Genomic DNA, 21,549 nt, shown 5'->3' on the forward strand with positions numbered 1-21,549 from the left:
GACAGAGACATTGAAAGGGCCACGCTCTTTTCCAGGATCATATACTTTAATGATAGCTGCAACCCAAAGCCAGTCCTTTCTCTTAAAGGATATGAAAGCTGCTCTTGTTCAGAAGGTATATTATTTAATTAAATAAAACATTCGTGCAGATTAAGAGAAAAGTCATTTTTTCTCCAAATAGAACATGGGAAGAATTAGCTGAAATCTTTTCTTATTAATGTATCTAAACTTTGATGGTATTCAACTCCAACAAATAGTAGTTATGCTTGCTTTGCAGGGGAGTAACAAAAATCAATCTTTGAATGTACCTTTCTTTCCAGTGAACAAGCTGAGACCATCTTTTCTTTAGTAGAGACTAGCTACGTAGCTTACAAATGATTCTCTTGATGTCCTCAGAGAGTGAATTGAGGAAGGTATAGGTATTATTAAAAGTAACAGCAGGTTTAAGCATCTGCAGTATACATCTTTGAATTGCATGATGTTTTTATAAAACTTTTTGATCATCTTAGAAGAATGATTATCACAGATGGAAGTCTTTATTTTTTACTTTGCCAAAACTCCACATGAGTTATATTTAATTTGTTTGATAAAGTCATGTTAACCATGGTCTAGTCTAAAAAGTTTTTGTCCACATATTTAGCAATATGTGAACAAAGGGACAGGTGAGCTAGAGGTTCTCATTAATGCGATTAATAGTATAAATTGGAAAGCCCTAACCAGTTAATAAATAATAAATCTGATATCTAACTTCATTCTTCCTTATTTTTCTAGTAGATCAACTGGTTGATAATGTTTTTTGTGTTTTTATAAGACTGTTTTATAAGCCTTGACTTAATTGAAATAAATCTTTTGTCCTTTTTATTTTTTTTATAGGCAGCACTATGTGCTGTTCATGTCATCAGGAAGGTTCCTGAACTTATGGAGATGTTTTTACCAGCAACAAAAAATTTATTGAATGAAAAGAACCATGGTAATGTGATTTGGATGCACTGATGAAGTACTGAGGGAGCAAGGGAAGGAGACAGGCTTAGGCAGCGTTGGCCTCTGTCTCAGTGCAGTGGACTTGGCTTTCTGTGGTACTTAGATGCTTTTCCAGAAAAGGGCTCATCTGTCTTCTACTCTCATATCCTAGTTTTCTGATTAGAGATTGATTCCTTAATAATGAACTTGTTTTTCATCTCTAGTCCTCTTTTACTGTATTAAAAGTACTCTATTAAGTTACAAAAATTCAGTGCAATGTACAAATGATCCTAGCCTTGATTTTCATGTATAAAACCTTTTGATTTCTTGACTATTTTATAATAGAAGAAAAATTATTTCTTTATTGCCTTCTGGTAAGAGTGTAAGATTTATGAACATTTTTTTAGGTTACTTGTAACAGGAATTTGTACTGGGAACTCAGGTATATTTATATAACACTTTGAGAGAAATTCAATGGAATGTGGCTAGTCTTTCCCAAACATTTTATTCTTATTTTGAAGTCAGTGAAACAAGTTTTGAGTAAAGAAAATTCATGTGTCCTAAATGCTAAGAGAAGAAAAAATGGTAAGATATATTTAATTTGATTAATTCAGTCCTGTGTCTAGAAGGCTCAAAATATACTTGTTGAACAAATGAATGTTAGGGCACTTATTTATTATTTAGTGAAAACTATTGTGAGATTCTTTTTACTCTGGAACAAGCAAATTCACTTTGTCATCCACAGTTACCTTGGAGTTTTCATACATTTTATCTGGAAATTTAAAATCCTGTTAAGATTTTTGCTTCTCAAATTATCTATCAGAACGCAGCTAAGAGCTTATTGATAAAGTGTGGAGCAGATGATACCTATCTTATACTGACTGTGAGCATGTTTTAATGGATCTTCTCAGATGGAGAGACATATGTATTGGTTGTAATTTTTTAGCAATTATTTTGGTCACATAATTTAAAATCTTCTGATTTGACTGACTTGACCAGTTATTAAATCAGCAAGCATCTGTTAAATACCTTCTTTGTATTCACCTCAATGCTTAGATTCTTTGGGAGATTAAAAAGCAAAAGTGGCAACTATCCTTTTGGAATTGACCTTCAGAACTCAAAGCCCTGTTCTATGAGGTTGAATAATATAGCCTCAATTTTAGTTTTCATTTGCTCTTTTCTTTCAGGTGTCCTTCACACGTCTGTAGTCCTCCTCACAGAAATGTGTGAGCGAAGCCCAGACATGCTTGCACATTTCAGAAAGGTGCGTGCCATTCTGTATGCCTAAGCCTTTCTTGATTGAAAAATAATTTTCCTGAAAAGTACATGTTTTTCTCACTTATGAATTTTCTTTTGAAAGGAAGCTATGGAGCTGAATAAAGGACTTAACCAGCCCTGCTGTGTAGTAGGGCTGGAAGCCAGATTCAGGCTTATAAGAGCTGGCAATAGTACAGTGTTTTCCCTTTCATAATAGAAGTCTTCTCTCATTGTTGGCAGACAGTAATCTCTCATGTGATTTATCTACTGTTTTCACATTGAAGTCAGGAAATGTAACCTGAGGTCAAATTACAAACAGGAATTGTGTTTGTGTATATGTTTTTTTTTTTAAGGCAGGTAATTTCTTTTAATTTCCATTTTTTTTAAGGTGAGAACTCCAAACTGAAGTTTGCCATTACTTTTACGTAACACAGGGTCCCCCACTGTTCGTTTTAGGCTGTTGACTCCTGTGAAGGAAGTCTCTAGCTATCTTAAGTCCCTCCCTCCCTCTCTTTCTTATAGCATTCTAAAGTGGAAATTTTTGTTTTTTCCACTTACTTTTAGAAGGAAATAGTAAGGAGAACTCAGAGAAAGACTGTTCTTTGGGTAGTTATGTACATTTAATTCCTTTTATAGAGGGCAGTTCACTCCATAAACGGGGCTTACTTTGTACTTTAGATCTAATGAGGTTCTAATAGCAGTTCTTTTTGGGTTTTTTTTCCCCCCTTAGATGTTCATGTCTTGATTAAATTATTGTAAAATAGTATGAGACCCGTATCTGTCCCTAATGCTTGCTTTATATGTTTTGTTCCTGTTGTCTGTTTGGAATCCTGCTGTATGTTAGAATGAAAAGGTAAGAATTAACCCTCTTTTAGATGGTGCATGCTGATGTTAGGTCCTTAGTAGCTTTTGTGTATCCATCCACAAATGTGGCTTTTAAAAATATACTAATGCTGAAGCTGTGCTTAATACTGTTATTTGTTCTAGCACTTTTGGCTAACTCCCTAGTCCAGTTTTTGTCTTGTCTCTTAAACTCCTTACTCCAGAGTCAGCCTTGGATTTCAGTTGCAGCCTTTCCTGAATTGTAAGCCTCCTTCTCTGCCTTTCCTTTATCTTCCTTCACTTGAGAAACTTTGAGCAGTTTCCCAGTGGCTTTGGTGATAGCAATTCCAGGTCACTTTGGAGCCTTGACACAAAACACTGCTTCTTTTTGAAGTAGATGTTTTAAAGTCATATGTGAGTAACCTCATACTTTAAAAAGCTCCATGTGTTCTTCTGAGCTTTCAGTTCAGACTAGAGCTTTTATTTCCCTCTTATCTGCGCTTAATCTTACCAGAAGTTTTAGAATATTAAAAGGATTTTGAGGTAGAGTGGGTGGGCATCAACTGATTTTCATGGCTGCACCCTTTCCGTTTGTCATCTTATTTTGTTTGTCTTGTCATCAGTTTTAGTAATTTGCATTTTTGTCTGAAAAATAAAACTGGGTTCCAAGAATTTCTATGCTGAACACTTAGACGTTTGTGCTTTTCGTCCCAGGGTGATCTTATGTGATGTGCTGGTCTTTTGGCGGTGAATAAAACAGTTTCTAAATTTAGTAGCCCAAGGAAAAAGGACTTCTCCAAGAAATAAACTAGATTAAAAAAATCATTAGGCATATATATAGTACAAAAAAGTAGGCCATTGGGAGGTTTGCAAGGTGAGCCGCTTTTTGTGCAGAGCTTGGTAACTAGATGATCCTGGTTTTATTATATTTTAAAGAACTTTGTAAAATTATATTATTCATACCTCTAATATAAATCGACCCACAGCTGACAGGTTTAATGAGGATTCTGTTTAGAATTTACATGTCTCTATGGCTTAGATTTGTTTTAATCTTGAATTGTTCAGATTAGATTTTTGTTTATGTAACTTATGAATCACTTAATTCTGAAGTGTTATGGCCAAACTTATTTAAATTCACAAAGACTATGTTCTCGTGTATTTAGAAGTGCCCTTAGTGTTGTGAATGTCTTGAGTACATACCTTGGGCATAGCTTGGCTTTTATTTCAATCTCAACCTCCTTTTAGAGTTGGGGAATAGGGAGATGACAGTGTCTGAATACAATGAGAAAAAAATGATTGAGTTGTAGCAAAATTGGGGCCGTTCTGATTACTTCCAAAAGAGGTGTGATTCAGTTCACTTTGGACACTTCTTAATTTTATGTGTTTAGAGTTGTTTATATAACTACGTTGAGTTTTTAGTTGGAGACTGGAAAATTTCCTATTATGGCAAACATTTTGGAGTAGGGTTTTAATATTAAGTGACTGATCAACGAAATGAAATGAATGATAATATTTAAAGCATCTTTAAGTTCAGCTTGGCAGTAAAATTGCCTCTACTATGTGTTGTGACACTAATGGACAAAGTAGGGGAAAGATAAGAAGGGAATTCTGACCATAAGGAATATACAGTTTCATAAGTAAGATAAGACAAGAAAACATGCAACAAATCAGTTTGTATAATGTAGTGCCAAAATTAAATTTTACCGAAAATTGTGTCATGAGTTAAGAAAAAGGAAAGGAAATTATTCATGGCCTTGGTATCTTCTTAAGGTGAAAGATAATAATTTTTCTTGTCTTTTCCACTTGGTCAATGTTAGAGGCTTTTGCATTCCCTGTTCTTTGTTGGAAAAGGACATAACTAGCCCTATCTTAAGAAATTTTTTTCTCTGAGATAGTATGTTTTAAAACCAAAATTTTAATAAGATCCACCAGTATTTTTGATATGATAATGTTTTACATCCAAATGTTTGAATGGATAAAAACTGAACATGTTTGTGCCACCTAGGCCTGTCAAGTTGTGTAAAAGTACATATGCAGTATGTCCCATAGGCAGAATCTGTTTTATTTGGTTCCCATAGGCTTTCTGACCTACTGTTATTTGTTATATCTTTGCATATATAACTCTGGAGTAAAAAAGTATAATTTGTTTTTAATTCAGATATAATACATATTCCTTCTTGAGTTTTTGGCCTAAACACTTGTAAGTTATATTTATCTAACATCAACAGTATGTTGTATCAATAGAATTTACTTGGACTCAGACCCTTGCACTCTTTTTCTAAGCCAATTACCTGCCTATTTATGAGAAATTCTTTGATGTTCACTGTTTTTTTGACGCATCTGTCTTCCCTGCAGCTTGTGCCCCAATTAGTTCGTATTCTAAAGAACCTCATCATGTCCGGATATTCACCAGAACATGATGTTTCTGGTATCAGTGACCCCTTTTTGCAGGTGAGGTTGAAAGAAAGTTTCAAATAAATGATATATGAATTTAATACCTTTGAAATAGATCATTTCTTTCTTGTTAAGTTGGTGTCTGATAGAAATTTGGTAGTTAATTGATTAAACTAATTACATGAATGAATAGTAATACAATTCTGTATTTTATTAGATTAATAGAGTAAAATTAGTCGTAATAGTCAAAATTATGTACTACATAGAGACTTATCAATATAATATATCTCCACAGCTGGCAGTATCCTTTAGCTATGGAGTGGCAAAGTATGGGTTGTCTAATAACTTCATTAACATGTAGAAACATATATAACTTCTCTAAAGATAATGTTTAAAATTCTTCTGTTTGAATTTTGACCATTTCTAGTGGCATCTAAGACTTCGTTTAAGTTATTTGAATTTCATACCAAGCAAAGTTCCTTTGTGCCAGATTTAATTTGTTGACATTTCTCATATTTTGCACATTAGGTACGAATTTTGCGGTTATTAAGAATTTTAGGACGAAATGATGATGACTCAAGTGAAGCTATGAATGATATATTAGCACAGGTGAGTAGACCAGACTTGCATTATTTTGAATATTCATTGTGGTTTAGCAGGCGGTAGAATGACTGTGATTATATGGAGCAATTTTCATTTGTATTTCCTCATTGGTGGCTATAATCAGTCACAAAACATCTCTTGTTACCTCTGGATACTGTTTGGAAGCATTATTTTATCGCTTATGTACTGCCCTCTGTGTCTTTTCAGGTTGCCACTAATACAGAGACTAGTAAAAATGTAGGAAATGCTATTCTTTATGAAACGGTTTTGACTATCATGGATATTAAGTCAGAGAGTGGACTGCGAGTAAGTCTTTTTAAATTTTCTCCCTAAACTTTTCATTTAGAATAATTGGCTTGGACTTTAGTACTTTGGAAGTGAATTCCATTTGGAGATTAACTTTCAGAAAGAATGATGCAGAATGTATAATGCTGTATTTTTGGTATCTGAAGTATCACTCCCTCCCATACAAGGCTTACTATTGATTATAATAAAATTTGGAAGATCTTAGGTATAGTTGGATATATAGACATTGTTGAGTGAAGGAATCATTTCAGAATAAGCTTTCACTAGAGCCACAATTTGAGTTGTACTCATTGCTTCAAACAAGACATCATGTTTGACTTCATTTATTCTTCTTAAATATTTGTTTTTATTTAATAAATAAACATATAAAATAAAAAACTCCGACAATACAAAAGGTACATAGGGAAGAAAATGTCTGCCTGTAGCTTTCATGTGTAGACTGTCAATTCTTCCTTAGTGGGAAATACTGTTATCATTTTCTAATGTATTTTTTCAGAGATGTTTTATCTATATTTAAATGTCTGTACATGTCTATTTCTTGTCCAATTTTAAAAACTTTTTATTTGAAATAGTTTTAGATGTATAGAGAGGTTGTAAAAATAGTTGAGTTGCCATATACTCTTCACTCAGATTCCCCTAATGTAAACATCTTATATAAGTATAGTGTAATTATCAAAACTAAGAAATTAATATTGGTACCATACCATTAACTAAATTATAGACTTTATTCAGATTTCATCCATTTTTCTATTAGTCTCCTTTTTCTGTTTCAGGAGCCAATCCTTGATCTCACATTGCATTTAATTGTCATGTCTCCTTAGTCTCCTCCAGTCTGTGACACTTTATCCACCTTTCCTTGCCTTTCATGACTTTGACACTTTTGAAGAGTACTGATCAGTTACTTTATAGAATGTTCCTCAATTTGGCTCTGTCTGGTATTTTCTTGTGATTAGATTGAAGTTATGTTTTTTTTGGTGAGACTACCACAGAAGTGATGTACCCTTCTCAGTATCATATCAGGAGGTACATACTGTCTGTCTCACTGATGGTGAGATTAACCTTGGTCATTTGATTAAGGTGGTGTCTGCTGTGTCTTTCTACTCTAAAGTTATTTTTCCCTATGTAATTAAAAATATTTTGGGGGAGACGCTTTGAGACGATGCAAATATCCTGTTTTCCTCAGACTTTTTGCCCACTGATTTTAGTATGTATCAAAGGATCTTGTCTACAACAGTTACTAGGGTGGTGTTCTAATGATACTTTGCTATTTTCTTCATTTTTTTCTTATTAAATAATTGGAATTCTTCCATAGGGAAGAATTCTCCTTCATGAATTTATTCTTTTAATCATTTATTAACATAAGAATTGCCAGCCCATAGTCTTGTAAGAAACAAATTTACTAACTACAGTACAGTATTTGTGTATAGTTCTTTTTGTCTTTAACACTACAATATCCAAATAACAACCAAAGTAACTTAGGTTAGTTCTTTTCCTCTCCTCATCTTTCAAACAAAGTGGTAACATAGCATATATATTGTCCTGCACTTTACTTTTTTCGCCTAACATTATCTTGGAGCTAGGCCATATTCACATGTAGAGACCATTGTCATTTTATTTTTATTTATTTTTGGTGAGGGTTGTTGGCCCTGAGCTAACACCTGTTACCAGTCTTCCTCTTTTGTTGCTTAAGGAAGTGTGGCCCTGAGCTAACATCTGTGCCCATCTTCCTCTATTTTTTGTATGTGGGTTGCTACCACGGCATGGCTTGATGAGTGGTGTAGGTCCATGCCCAGCATCTGAACCTGAGAACCTAGGCTGCCGAAACAGAGTGCACCAAATTTGACTACTGCGCCACCAGGCTGGCCCTGACCATCCTCATTTTTTTAAAAAAAAATTCTCATAGAACATACATAACATAAAATTTACCATTTTAAACATTTTTAAGTCTGTAGTAGCTCACTGGCATTAAGTACATTCATGTTGTTGTGCTACCAACACCATCATTTATCTTCAGAACTTTTTTGTCTTTCCAAACTGAAACTCTGCCCATTAAACAATAACTCCCCATTATCCCCTACCCCCAACCCCTGGCAACCACCCTTCTACTTTCTGTCTCTATGCATTTGACTACGCTAGGTACCTCATATAAGTGGAAGCATACGGTATTCGTATGATATTTCTCCTTTTGTGTCCAGCTTATTTGATTTAGCATAATGTCTTCTATTCATCCATGTTGTAACATAAGTCAGAATTCACTCTTTTTAATGGCTGTATAATATTCCGTTGTATGGGTGTGCCATAGTATATTTAGCAAATTTGCCATTAATAGAGACTTAGGATGTCTCCTATCATTTGTGATTACAGATAGTGCTGCAGTAGATTTTTGTGTATATGTACAAGTATGTTTGTCAGATAAATTCCTCGAAGTGGAATCGTTGAAGGAGAAGATATATTTTCATTTTGAATATTTATAGTTATTGTCAGATTTCCCTCCAAAGAGGCTGTACCAATATTATTCTTTCACTAACAATATAAAAACTTTAAAATATAATCTTCCAGCAATTACTTTTGAAATAGGATATGATTTTTTACTCCTTTAAATCGTTTGTACCCATCAGAGGCCAGGAAGTGATCCTTAAACAATATAAATATTTAATTTTCCTAGATTTTTAACCTATGCTGTTTTTCTTTAGGTCCTAGCCATAAATATCCTGGGTCGTTTCTTATTGAACAATGACAAGAATATTAGGTAAGTCAACTGAAAAATGTCTTGCATTTTGGTATTACAAATTCAGTGTTTTCAAGAGTGGCTTTGCTCAAGATCACATGTGTATTAAGTGATGTATCTAGAAGTTCAACTCAGGATTTCTGTTTTTAGTCTGGTCTTAAAACTACTGTTTGTTAACAATTTGAGGATTTACTTCATGGCTTAATTTTTACTCCTATTTATTACTATAAATCAGGAGTCAGCAAACTTTTTCTGTAAAGGACTAGATGGTCAGTACTTTAGGCTCTGTTGGTCTTAAGGTCCCTGTGGCAACTACTCAACTTTTCCTCTTGGCATGAAGGAAGCCATAGACTATGTATATAAGGAATGTGGCTGTGTTCTTATAAAAATTGATTTATAAAACTAGATAGCAGAGAGCTGGACTTTTGCAGGTAGACTATAGTTTACTGCCCCCTGCTCTAAATTAAGAAGAAAAATACAGCGTCAGGTTGCAAATCTTGGAATGTGTTTGTGAATTCCAGTTAGTTTTTTAAAGTAGATGAATTTATCACTATTATCTTTTATTTTGTTACTTTCTCTTAGGTAGTATATCCTGCTTCCCTTTTTTTCTCTTTCAATCAGGAGAAAATTTTCTTTCTTATCATGTCAAGCATGAAAAAAATGTGGAAATAATCATTGTGGTACCCTGAATTGTCTTCTCCTTCCAAAAGAATTTTTAAATAATTGGATCTTAAACTCAAATTTTTGTAGGGGCAGTTTTGGTACCAGTATCAAATAAAAGAGAAAATATAAATAATAAAATTGAAATTATTCCCTCTTGCATTTGAAGCTAAGGCCTGAAAAGGCACACTATATCCTTATTTTGTTGTACTATTTGGAAGAGTTTGAAAGAATTGAGTCAATCGACTTTAGAAATTTAAATGGACTTTAACCATGAACGCAAATCTAAATACAGGGCTTCTCCTGGTTGCCACTATAGATTATAGTGTCTTTTATTCCTTTAAAATGTTGCCATTATACTTAGTCTTTTCTTTTAAATGTTTAAAAACGTATGCTTTCCCTTAGTCATTAGACTTTTTTTGGTCATTGTTTAGGCAAAGAGCTATCCTGAATTTTACATTTTAATTCTGTTCTTCTGCAACTTTGTTTCATCCAGATACGTAGCTCTGACATCTTTGTTGAAGACTGTGCAGACAGATCATAATGCCGTGCAGAGGCACAGAAGCACTATTGTGGACTGTCTAAAAGATTTGGATGTCTCAATAAAACGGTAACAGATTGTTGATAGTTCTCTGCCCCTGCCATCTGATAACTTCGTAATAGTTTTCAAAGTGAGGATGTTGACATTTATGTTTTTAAACATCATTTTCATGGGTGAACTCTCTGCTGAGTAAATTCTTTTTTTAGAAAGGATTGGCAGAGCAAAGTTTTGGTCAACTAAGGAGGCCAATAAAGAATACTTCAGCGCACACTGAAGTTATCCTTGGTTCTTTGACAAATAAAACAGATGTAGATAAGCTGGGCAAAAGTTTATTTAACAAAAGTACTGTGCTTTGTGTGTTGGAGGATGAAAATATGGAGTGATCCATCGGCTAAGTGTTTTATCACGATGCTGAAACTCAAACTGCTGACAGCACACGTTTTCTCACGGTACTTATGCCCCAAGCTACTAGAGGCAACCATGTTTCTTAGAACAGTGCATCTAGGAATGACTTTTAGGCAGCAGATAGCACTTGCAAAAGGCATAAATTTTTTTCCTTGATGAAGTAACTCTTCTGGTTCTCCTCTGAAAAGAACTGTAGGTGTTTGTGAAACCTAGCTATAGCTGGCCTTAATGAACTTTTGGCTGTATGTTCAAATCCAGCACAAATTAGATTTGAAGTGATCTCTGAAACCATTCATTTAATAAACATCTGTTGATATTGAGTTCCTTTTATTTGTAGAGAACAGGTGCTAAGTACTTGGACAATCTAAAGATAAGACCTAGACTCAGTAACAATAACTTCTACATAGTGCTTTGCAAAAGGTTTATGAGCACCCTTTCGGCTGGTTCTCAGAACAAGCCAGTTAGAGAGACTAGGCAATCACTTCTATCTTCAGCTAACAGATTACTTAAAATGGAGTCCCAAAGGAATCAAATGACTTACTCTAAACCTTACCCCTTGTACAGGGGCAGACCTAGAAATGGAAATCAGGCGTTATGGCTCCTATTGTGTTGTTTCTCTGTAGCTTGTTGCTCGATTTTGCATTTCAAAATAGAACCTGTGTCTCTTTGACAGGCTGTATAGCAGTAATAGCTCAGACTCTGGAGCCAGACTGACTCATTTCACATCCTGGCTCTGCCCTTAATACACTTGGTCTGGTTATTTAACCTTTTAGTTCCTCAGTTGTCCCATATGTAAAATGCAGATACGAGAGCACCCATTTCATAGGGCTATGCAGGATTAACTGCATATTAAGTAATAATTAAGTAAAGTACTTAAGTAGTGCGTAAGAATTAGCTCCTGTTGTGTTTCCATAAGGATTGAATTTTTGTTGCTTGTAAATTAGCTAAGATGAAAGTATTTTCTACTTATTAAATTGGTATTTGTGAAAGTCAGTTTATATGCCATGTTTGAAATTATGGACCAAATATAAAAAGATGCATATAGCAACCTTATAACTTTTGTGTGTTAAACATGGCCATTTTTGCGTTGGTTGCCAAATTTGATTGGCAGTTAGAGAAACTTTTATTTGCTCTCATAGCATATGTCCTTTTTCCTTTTCATAGCCCTCATTCTCTCTTTGAGTTTTTCCCCCCAGCTTTATTGAGATATAATTGACGTATAACATTGTGTATGTTTAAGGTGTACAGTGTGTTGCTTTAATACAGTTGTATATTGCAAAATGATTATCATCATCCATTAGTTAACACCTGCATTGATCACATAATTACCATTTCTTTTTTGTAGTGAGAGCATTTAAGATCTACTCTCTTAGCAACTTTCAAATTTATAATATAGTATTATTAACTTTAATCACTGTTCTATACATTAGATCCCCAGAAATTATTCATCTTCTAGCTGGAAGTTTGTACACTCTGACCCACATCTCCCCTTCTCCCCGGCCCCCAGACCCTGTAACCACCATTCCAGTTTCTGTTTCTATGTGTTAGCTTTTTTAACTTCCATATATGAGTGATATGATACAGTATTTGTCTTTCTCTGTTTGACTTATTTCACTTAGCATAGTGCCCTCACAGTTTGTTTTTATTCTAATTTTCCAAATAGCTTTTGATGTAAACTATGATACATCATCTTTGGATGAAAGTGGCTGTAATAAAAGTGACTTTATCACATTTTTAAGGAATAATGGAGAGAGAGATCATTGAGTAATAATTTTGTTTCCTCTCTTTGTGACCCTTTTTAGGTGTTCTAAATTTCAGTTTTGTAGAATAGACTATTGAACCCTAACTACCTTTCTGGTCATTAGTAGTGTATCTCTTAGGAATATTTGAAGAAAAATGTTGAATGAAGATTCAAAATATTAAACCTAACTTTGATAACTTTGGTTGTGTCACCTGTGAAGATTGGGATCATAAGATTGTGTGAAGACATTAACACATCTGCCAGTGCTTGGTGTTCAGAGAGAACACACCTAGGTCTTTGTTTCATTCCTACTGTAAATGTCATAACTGTTTTTTGTTTTGTTTTGTTTTCCCTCTGCAAGGCGTGCAATGGAATTGAGTTTTGCCCTGGTAAATGGGAATAATATCCGAGGCATGATGAAGGAATTACTTTATTTTCTGGATTCATGTGAACCAGAATTTAAAGCAGACTGTGCATCTGGAATCTTTCTTGCTGCAGAAAAGTAAGATTTAATATTTACCTTTACTGGTAAAAGATTCTTGAAATTTTTAAAAACATCTTTAAAATATGGGGAAAATGTTATAAACATGTTTAAAACATGTAACATTTATTTCATACTCCCAATTAGAAATTAGCTTTGAGAAGGCTACTATAGCTAACATTTAAATATGCTAAGACCAAAAAAAAAAATCCTACTTTTATAAAGTCTCCTCCTATGTCTGTTCTTTAACCTCTTATCTATGATGCCTTTTTTTATGAAGAGAATCGAAAATTTACAGCATCTGAGTTGTGGTTCTGTGTAAAACTTTAGGAAGAAGTACCTCAAGATTTTGGTGGTATGGTTATGTCTCCACTTTCCACTGTGAATTTAAGGGAATGAGTTCCTTGTCCTGTTGTTGCCTGTGTCCAGGAAGAGTCCTTTTCTTCGAAGTTTCTTCTTTATCCTCTCTGGCCCTGACTTTATGATTTATTTTTTGAGAAACTGGAGACAGAGTACCATTTCTCAGTTTGGCAGCTCCTATTGCATTATTATGTGAAACATCTGAGTTTGACAATATGCCATTTCATCACCCTTTTAAATGGGGATTGCTGCTAGATTTGAAGGTGAAATGTCTCCAAATATAATCATTTAACCAATGAACCTAAAAAAGACTGTAGGCAGGATTTTTGAAAGTCACTGAGCACAGTATAGTTTACAGATTCCAGTTTTTTCACCTGGTGCCATTATTTTCTCAGGTATGCACCTTCCAAACGGTGGCATATAGACACAATTATGCGTGTTCTGACTACGGTAAGTAGCTCTTTTTAGTCAATATACACTAAGGCTGGATGTGCTGATTAAGGCAGACAGAGCCCTTGTTCTCATGAAGCTTATGTTCTAGTGGGGAAGAAAGGAAATTCATGGGGAAATATGTACTGTACTGTCAGGCAAGGCGAAATGCTATGAGAAACTCTAAAGCGGCATGAGGGACTATAATGATGCCAGAAGAGGATGGGATATGGGGCAATGGGCCAAGTATTTTAGGTAGAGTAGTTGGAGCAGGTCACTCAGGAGGTAAAATTTGAGTAGAGAACTTAGTGAAATGAGGAGCCATGAAAAGATTTGGGGGAAGGGTATACTAATCTGAGGGATCAGCAGGTGTTGCAAAGACCTTAGGTAGCAACAAGCTTGGTCTGCTTGGAGAGCAACAGGAAGGCAAGCAAAGCCAGTAGAGTGAGAGACAGAGAACAGTAGGATTGATGCAGGGGCTAGATTATATAGGGCCTCACAGGAGTTTGGATTTTATTTTGAATATGATAGGAAGCCATTGGAAGGTTTTGAATGACTGGATTTAAAATTACAGTTTTATAAGATGTTCTTTCTTTGGTAGTCTTCCAGAATTTTGGAGCTTGTCTGTTTATCATTCAATTAATAGGGACTAGAGATTTAAGAGTAAAAATGAAGGTATAGTGGCATATAAAGAAAATGTAACTATATATGTCTAATTATGTTACCAGAAGTACATACCATAAAGAAAAACATTCAGAAATTTGACCACAATAAAATTTAAAACTTACATAGCAAAAGGAAAAAAATCTACAAAGTTAAAAGGCAAACGACAAGTAGGGGAAAAACATTGTAACATATGACAGCATTTTAATATTTTTAATCTATAAATAATTTACAGTTAATAGGAAAAATCAAGCACTCTAATGGAAAAATTAGCATTCGAGCAGTCAGTTCACAAAAGAAGAAAGAAATGACTGGTTAACATTGATAAAATACCCTCACTAATAAAGAAATATTAAATAAAATAAAAGGGGTATAATTTTTCACATTACTTTCTGGTCTAATTCCTAGTATTAGTTAGAAAATAGATAGGTAGTCCTCTTCACTTTATGTGGGTATAAATAGTGCCATCTTTCCAGAGCACAGTTTAGTAGCATGTAGCAAATATCTTAGTTTATGTTTTTTAATTCATTAATTCAAGTTTGGGACTTTATCTTGGAAGAATAAAAGGACAAATGTACAAAATGTGTATACAAAAATGTTCATCCCAGTCTCGTTTATAATAGAGGAAAACTGGAAACAACTAGAAGTCTCCAAATGGGCATTGGTTAAGTAAATATGAAACATCTGTAGGAAGGAATGATACCATTAAAATTGTGATATATATGTGGCTGTAGAATTCTTTCTGTGATGTATTAGTTTTGTAGTTTACCTACAATGAATTAATTTTGTGAAAGTTAAAAGTTAAATGTTCTTAACAATGGAGAAATTATATTCTAACAAAAGATGTGAATCAAGACACACTTCTTAAGTTTTTGTTAATCTCAAAAGAGAAAAATTAGCACTCCTCAAGAAAAATGTTTATCAAAATTCAAAACCATTTTTTTTAATGCTCCTGCTTTTCATCCTTCCAGTTGACTTATATTCTCTTATGAACATATGATTTTTCTTCTTTAGCCTGTTGATATGCTGGATTACATTAATTGATTTTTGATTGTTGAACCAGCCTTCCATACCTGGAATAAATCCCACATGGTTGTGGTATAGAGTTCTTTTTATACATTGTTGTATTTGATTTGCTAGTATTTTTAAAGGATTTTTGTGTCTATATTCATGAGAGATATTGGTCTATAGTTTTCTCTTCCTGATGTTTTGATCCGTGTGTTATTTAGTATTGTGTTCTTTAATCTCTAATTATTTTGAGATTTGTCGGCTATGTTTGTGTTACTGATTTCTGGTTTAATTCCATATGATTTCTATTCTAAAATTTAAGGTATTTATGGCCCAGAATGTGGTCTGTCTTGGTGAATGTTCCATGTGAGCTTGAGAGGAATGTGCATTTTGCTGTTGTTGGTTGAAGTAGTCTGTAAATATCAATTAGATTGTGTTGTTGCTTTCTCTTAGTGAAAACACTCTGCTTTTTCCCATTATTGAAGAATGTAAATATCTATGTCACATCACAAATTACCTGCTTTTTAGCTTCTCTCCTTTCCTTTTCCACCATTTTCCCAAACTTCTCCCTCTGTCTTTATGTTTTTTAACAGAAGTAGGTATCCCAATCACCTGGGAATTTTTCTTTTTCTTTTTTTCTTTTTCCTTTCCAAAGTGCACATGGTTAGGCCTGCTTTCAGTCTTGTAAATCAGATCTGTTCTTCTGTCCAGTAATGGGATATTTACCAGGGTGGGTTGATATTAGGCATAGGTTCCACTGTTTGTATATCCTGTGCAGCCTGGTTGTCATAATGCTCTGACAAGGCCACATCTAGTTTCCTCATAGGTTAAATAGCTTTACTTTGTTCCGTGGTTGCAAATGGTATCTCAGATTTCACTAGTCAAGAAGACATTGAAGAGACCAGGTTAAAAAGAAAGTGTGGATAATTAAATAACAAAATATTTCCCATTTCCAGGACTAATGGTTGGTCCTGTAATATTTGTAAACTCTAGTCTTTAAAGGGCAGTGTGATGTTTTAAATAAACTCAAGTTTTCAAAAAGCTGCTATTTAATTCTTACCTTTTTTAAGATGTCCTTTTGAACTGCTTGTGTACACTCCCCTCACCATCCCCCAAAGTAACATGATTACTATTGCTAGCCCATATGAATTTGACATTGCTGTTGGAGAGTTGTGGGAAGGGAGAGTTTGTTGTAATTAAATTTCCAGTGAATGTACGTCTTAAATTTTTGAAATCTTAGGCCTTATCTGTTTTGAGTAGAAAAAGTCTTTCTTGAAATTTTAAACCTTTATATTTTACTTTTATTTTGGATAAAGAGAATATTTTATTTTTTTAATAAAATTAAAAAACTTAGAATTTTCCTTTAAATAAGTAAGACTTTGAAGTTGAGCTGCTTATGAACCTGAGAATTGGAATCAACTTTATCTTTGGGGGTGTTTTGTAGTATAGTGATGCATCACTTAACAATGGGGATATGTTCTGAGAACAGTGTCGTTAGGCTATTTTGTTGTTATGTGAACATCATAGAGTGTACTTACACAAACCTAGATGGTGTAGCCATACCTAGGCTATCTGACCAATCCCGTGGGACCATTATTGTAAATGCAGTCTGTCATTGACTGAAATGTCGTTATGGGATGTGTGACTGTAGTCCCCTTTTAACAACAACAATAGTAGTTAACATTTGTTATCATTACTCTGTGTTTCTGGGGGTAACTGTCTGCATTTCCTTTTAGGCAGGAAGCTATGTTCGTGATGATGCAGTCCCCAACTTGATCCAGTTAATAACCAATAGTGTGGAGATGCATGCCTATACTGTCCAGCGCTTGTACAAAGCAATTCTTGGTGATTATTCTCAAGTAAGTATTTCATTTGTCTTTTTTTCTACTTTAGAGGGGAAATTATACTTTATTATCCTGGTATGTCCTTATTACTAACACTGTAGATGTGCCTCAGTTTTGACGTTTATCATTAGATGACCTATGATTTGCGTTAATCCTTGCAAAGATTGAAGTCCTTGACAAACGGTGACTTTCTTTTGACAGCAACCTTTGGTACAAGTAGCTGCATGGTGTATAGGTGAATATGGAGATCTTCTAGTATCTGGCCAATGTGAAGAGGAAGAGCCTATTCAGGTACCCCTTGTCACTCTTGGCTAAGGACAGGAAAAAATCATGTTTTTGGTTATAAGAGGGTAGTGTTTAATGAAAAGTTAAGGTTGATTCCTTCAAAACCTTTTAAAGAAGTATTGAGAAATCTGCCAGTTTTTGAGGTAGAACCTTAGGATCCACTCCCCACCCCATCAGACTGAATTATATTGTTTCTCTTATCACTGGCTGATTTAAACAGGAAGAATGGAGACATGTATCCCTGATTCCATTTGCTCATTAAAGGACTGGCTTTAGGAGAAATTGTGGCAACAGTGTTTGAACTCTATGTGTCTTTTTCTTTCTTCCTTACTTCTGCCTCCTGAAGCGATAATATGCCTCTCAGCCCCCAAGGGGTGTTTTTTACTCTTTTTTACCTACCCTCTTACCTGCTTCTGGTTGGTGGAGCAGCTTGGACAGTTACCCTGGCAAAACACAGATTGTGTTAAAAGCTTTAGTAGAGTTGGTAGATTTTCTTTCTGGTGGCATCCTGTGACTTGATATCAGATTTATATATTTATTGTTACAATACATTCCATATTGTCTTTGTTTTCCTCCCCAGGTAACAGAAGATGAAGTGTTGGATATTTTAGAAAGTGTCCTAATCTCTAATATGTCCACCTCTGTGACACGAGGTTATGCCCTCACTGCCATTATGAAGCTTTCTACTCGATTCACCTGTACTGTAAAGTGAGTATGGAGAAGAAGTAGGGTGAACAGGTTATTTTGTAATTTTAAAAAACTTTTTATTATGGAAAATTTCAAAGACGAAAGTAGAGAGAACAGTAAAATGAATTGCGTATACCTGTTATTCCACAATGGCAATTATTAATTCATGGTTAATTCTTATTTCATCTATACTTTGCTCCCTTTCATCTCCCAGCCCACCATTGATTATTTTGAAAAAATATGTTTTGAAAATCAGATTTCGAATGCCTTTTTTGTTCTTTTTTTAATATCACTAATAAACAGTTAAATTTTATTTACTTATGATTATTTTTTAATTAAATTTATTTTTTTTATTGCAGTAACATTGTTCATAACATTATATAAAATTCAGGTGTACATTGTAATGTATTTTGAGTTCTGTTTAGATTACATCATGTTCACCACCCACACTAATTATAGTCCATCATCACACACGTGTACGTAATCACCCCTTTCGTCCTCCTCCCGCCCCCCCCCCCCCCCCCCCCGCCTCTGGTAACCACTAATCCAATCTCTGTTGCTATGTGTGTGTTTGTTGTTGTTTTTATCTTCTACTTCTCCTTTTTCTTTTTAAAGTTGAGAGGTTATTTCCCCAATTAAGAGTTCTGGTTTATTATAATATTTTGAAATGTCTAAATAGAAAGAAAATCCTGAGAGTTTTGGTGTTTAAATCTATAAATTCTGCTCTTTACTATTTCGAATAAAAGTCAGTTCTTGAATCAATTTCCCAGCCAACTATATTTAAGACGAACTTAGTTTTCCCAGACTTTCTGCTCTACTTTTTAATGTAAGGCCTTGTGAAAAATGGTATTTTTGACTCACTCTTCAGATTGCGAACTAGAAGAATTTGGTGTCAGATTATGACCCTTTGTTGATAGAACCCTGATGCTGTGACCATTTTGTTGATAAAAGCTTATTTTAAAGTTATTAAAGAGAATGAACAGTATCAATTTCTTTTATAGCAAATTAATAATTGGTACCTTTGTCTAGCAAATTTTAGAGTATGGGATGTTTGACAGACAAAAATCTAGCATTCCAATTAGAATATAATGGTATATGAATGTGTTGAGGTGTAAATTGGATGAATGAAGATAAAGGAAGGTGTTTGAAAAATTATGTAAATTAAGAAAAGATAATTACTTCAAAGTTTTAACCAGGAAACTCTGGTTTATACATTATTCTTTCTGCTTTTTTATGAACTTTCTTTTGGGTACTTGAATTTGTTTGTCATTTTATCCCAAAGCCGAATTAAGAAAGTGGTTTCCATCTATGGAAGCAGCATTGATGTGGAACTCCAGCAGAGGGCAGTAGAATATAACGCACTTTTTAAGAAATATGACCATATGAGGTAAGCAAAAGAAATGAAGCAATGCATGTGCCTCTTAGTGTCCTGAGCAAATTGTCATGATGATCCATAAAGGAGATTCATTCTTCATGCTTTATCAACTGGACTTCACAACCCTATTTAGTTCAACTGCTTGGCTGCTTCTGTTTTGTCCATCTTTTATTCTGCCTAGCCTCTAAAGAAATAAGTTAACTGTGTTCTTTCATTCCCCTTCTCCCATTTCTTTTGGTAAGGAAAGTTTGCTTCATTTTCCATTTTATTTGGTTAAAAAGTGGGAGTTGAATTTTTTCAAGGGAATCTCATTCAAGTATCATTACTATTAACATTTTGTTGCATGTCATCCTTTTCTCCCCCTTCTTCTGTTATGCAGTATCCTCTTGATTGGAGACCGTTAATATGTGCTGATTTACCTTTCTTTCATTCCAATTTCTCTACCACTGAGAAATCCCAATCTCTTAGGGTTTAGATGGACAGTTTGTCCATTCAGAGTTTCTTGCCCGCCCTTAATCCAGCCAAGAATTTAGGTCATGTATTCTTGTAATCCACCTTCTATTTTAGTGTGTCTGTTGGGGGATGGGGAGGGGAGATAGCTCTCCATGTTTGGCTCCAATATAGTTGCAGTGATTATTTTGGGGAGGGAATCTAGGTTAACTGCCTAGAATTTAACCACTTCAGATTCTTCTAGGTCTGCCCTGCTTGAGAGAATGCCTGTCATGGAAAAAGTGACCACGAATGGCCCTACTGAGATTGTGCAGACAAATGGGGAGACAGAACCAGCTCCACTAGAGACCAAACCACCACCCTCTGGGCCACAGCCCACAAGCCAGGTAGCTTTTCACTTGCTTATCTGGGGTCCTGATGATCCTACAGTTCCTTATAAGCTATCTCTTAGCTGATTCCCTTCAGTGTTCCTGGATTGATTGATGGTTCTCTTCCTTATTTATAAGTGTTGAAAGAACATTCCATTAGATGTAGATTAGACCAATGACTAATCAACTGAAATATTAATTTTTTTTGTTTAGGCCAATGATTTATTGGATTTGTTGGGAGGAAATGATATAACACCTGTTATTCCAACTGCACCTACAAGCAAACCAGCTTCTGCTGGTGGAGAACTTCTTGATTTGCTGGGGGACATCAACCTTACAGGTGAGGCCAGACTGGAGTTATTTAATGCTTGGATAGGGATAAAGGCCTTGGGGAAAAACTACACTGAACATAGACACATGATTCAATTGAAGATGGGAGACACTAAGTGAGAAGCAAGACTAGAATCTTCACAACATCTGGGATATAAGCTGCTATAGTAACAGTGCTCTTGAGATAATTCCTAGGGGTTCCTTAAAGTCCAATTTTTAATTTTGGGAGAATAAATTACTCATAGTATTTTAAAATAGAAAGGACTTTCTCTTTCAGGCTAGAAAAGAAGTATATCCCAAGTCACCTCTACTTTTAGTTAGTGTCCCAAGATACTACTTTTTCTAGGTTTCTTTCTACTCATGGTTGGTTTTCAAGAGCTATGACCATTTGTGGAGAATGGAGAGATATTAACCTACTATTTCCCTCCCTCCCTCCCTTCTCTTCTCCTCCTTTCCTCCCTCCCTATTATTAAAGCAATGGAAAGAGAAAATCATCCATAATTATAATATTCAAACATAACTTTTCATTTGGGAATATTTTTTCTTATCTTTGTTTATGGAGTAGACATTTGTAATTGATATGTTCAGCATTATAAACCCCTGAGTCCAAGAGTATCGCTGTAGGATATTATTTCTATCTTAAGTGATTTCTTTGAAAGTATAATGGAGTGTCACAGCATACATGACCTCAAGTAGAAAACAGCCGTAGGATGAGGATTTTGGGTGGTCATATAAACTGGCAGTCACAGGCTAAATGATTTTTTCCTTACACAGCAGCCTTCCAGAGCTTATGGTTTATATCTGTGTCTTAACAAAATTTCAAAATGTTACTTCCTATGTACTTTTGAGTCA

The 21,549-nt window shown here is 34.6% G+C and overlaps 1 protein-coding gene and 1 non-coding gene across 3 annotated transcripts in view; both read left to right on the forward strand.

The window, feature by feature from the left end:
- The window catches only part of AP1G1 (adaptor related protein complex 1 subunit gamma 1), a 71,425-nt gene that overhangs the window by 37,666 nt on the left and 12,210 nt on the right, over positions 1-21,549 (forward strand). For both annotated transcript variants that reach the window (XM_070613834.1, XM_070613835.1), the window contains exons 5-19: positions 874-970; positions 2,148-2,224; positions 5,395-5,490; positions 5,962-6,042; positions 6,244-6,342; positions 9,036-9,091; positions 10,227-10,340; positions 12,779-12,919; positions 13,654-13,708; positions 17,095-17,217; positions 17,404-17,493; positions 18,068-18,195; positions 19,457-19,561; positions 20,244-20,385; positions 20,581-20,707. In XM_070613834.1, the coding sequence (XP_070469935.1) occupies positions 874-970; positions 2,148-2,224; positions 5,395-5,490; positions 5,962-6,042; positions 6,244-6,342; positions 9,036-9,091; positions 10,227-10,340; positions 12,779-12,919; positions 13,654-13,708; positions 17,095-17,217; positions 17,404-17,493; positions 18,068-18,195; positions 19,457-19,561; positions 20,244-20,385; positions 20,581-20,707 (1,531 nt within the window). The remainder of the gene's footprint in view (positions 1-873; positions 971-2,147; positions 2,225-5,394; positions 5,491-5,961; positions 6,043-6,243; positions 6,343-9,035; positions 9,092-10,226; positions 10,341-12,778; positions 12,920-13,653; positions 13,709-17,094; positions 17,218-17,403; positions 17,494-18,067; positions 18,196-19,456; positions 19,562-20,243; positions 20,386-20,580; positions 20,708-21,549) is intronic.
- Positions 10,625-10,710, forward strand: LOC139082714 (small nucleolar RNA SNORD71). The gene has a single exon (XR_011538917.1). It is a non-coding gene; the product is annotated as a small nucleolar RNA SNORD71 (small nucleolar RNA).

The sequence above is a fragment of the Equus przewalskii genome, chromosome 3 (genome assembly GCF_037783145.1).
Source record: "Equus przewalskii isolate Varuska chromosome 3, EquPr2, whole genome shotgun sequence".
NCBI classification, from domain to species: domain Eukaryota; kingdom Metazoa; phylum Chordata; class Mammalia; order Perissodactyla; family Equidae; genus Equus; species Equus przewalskii.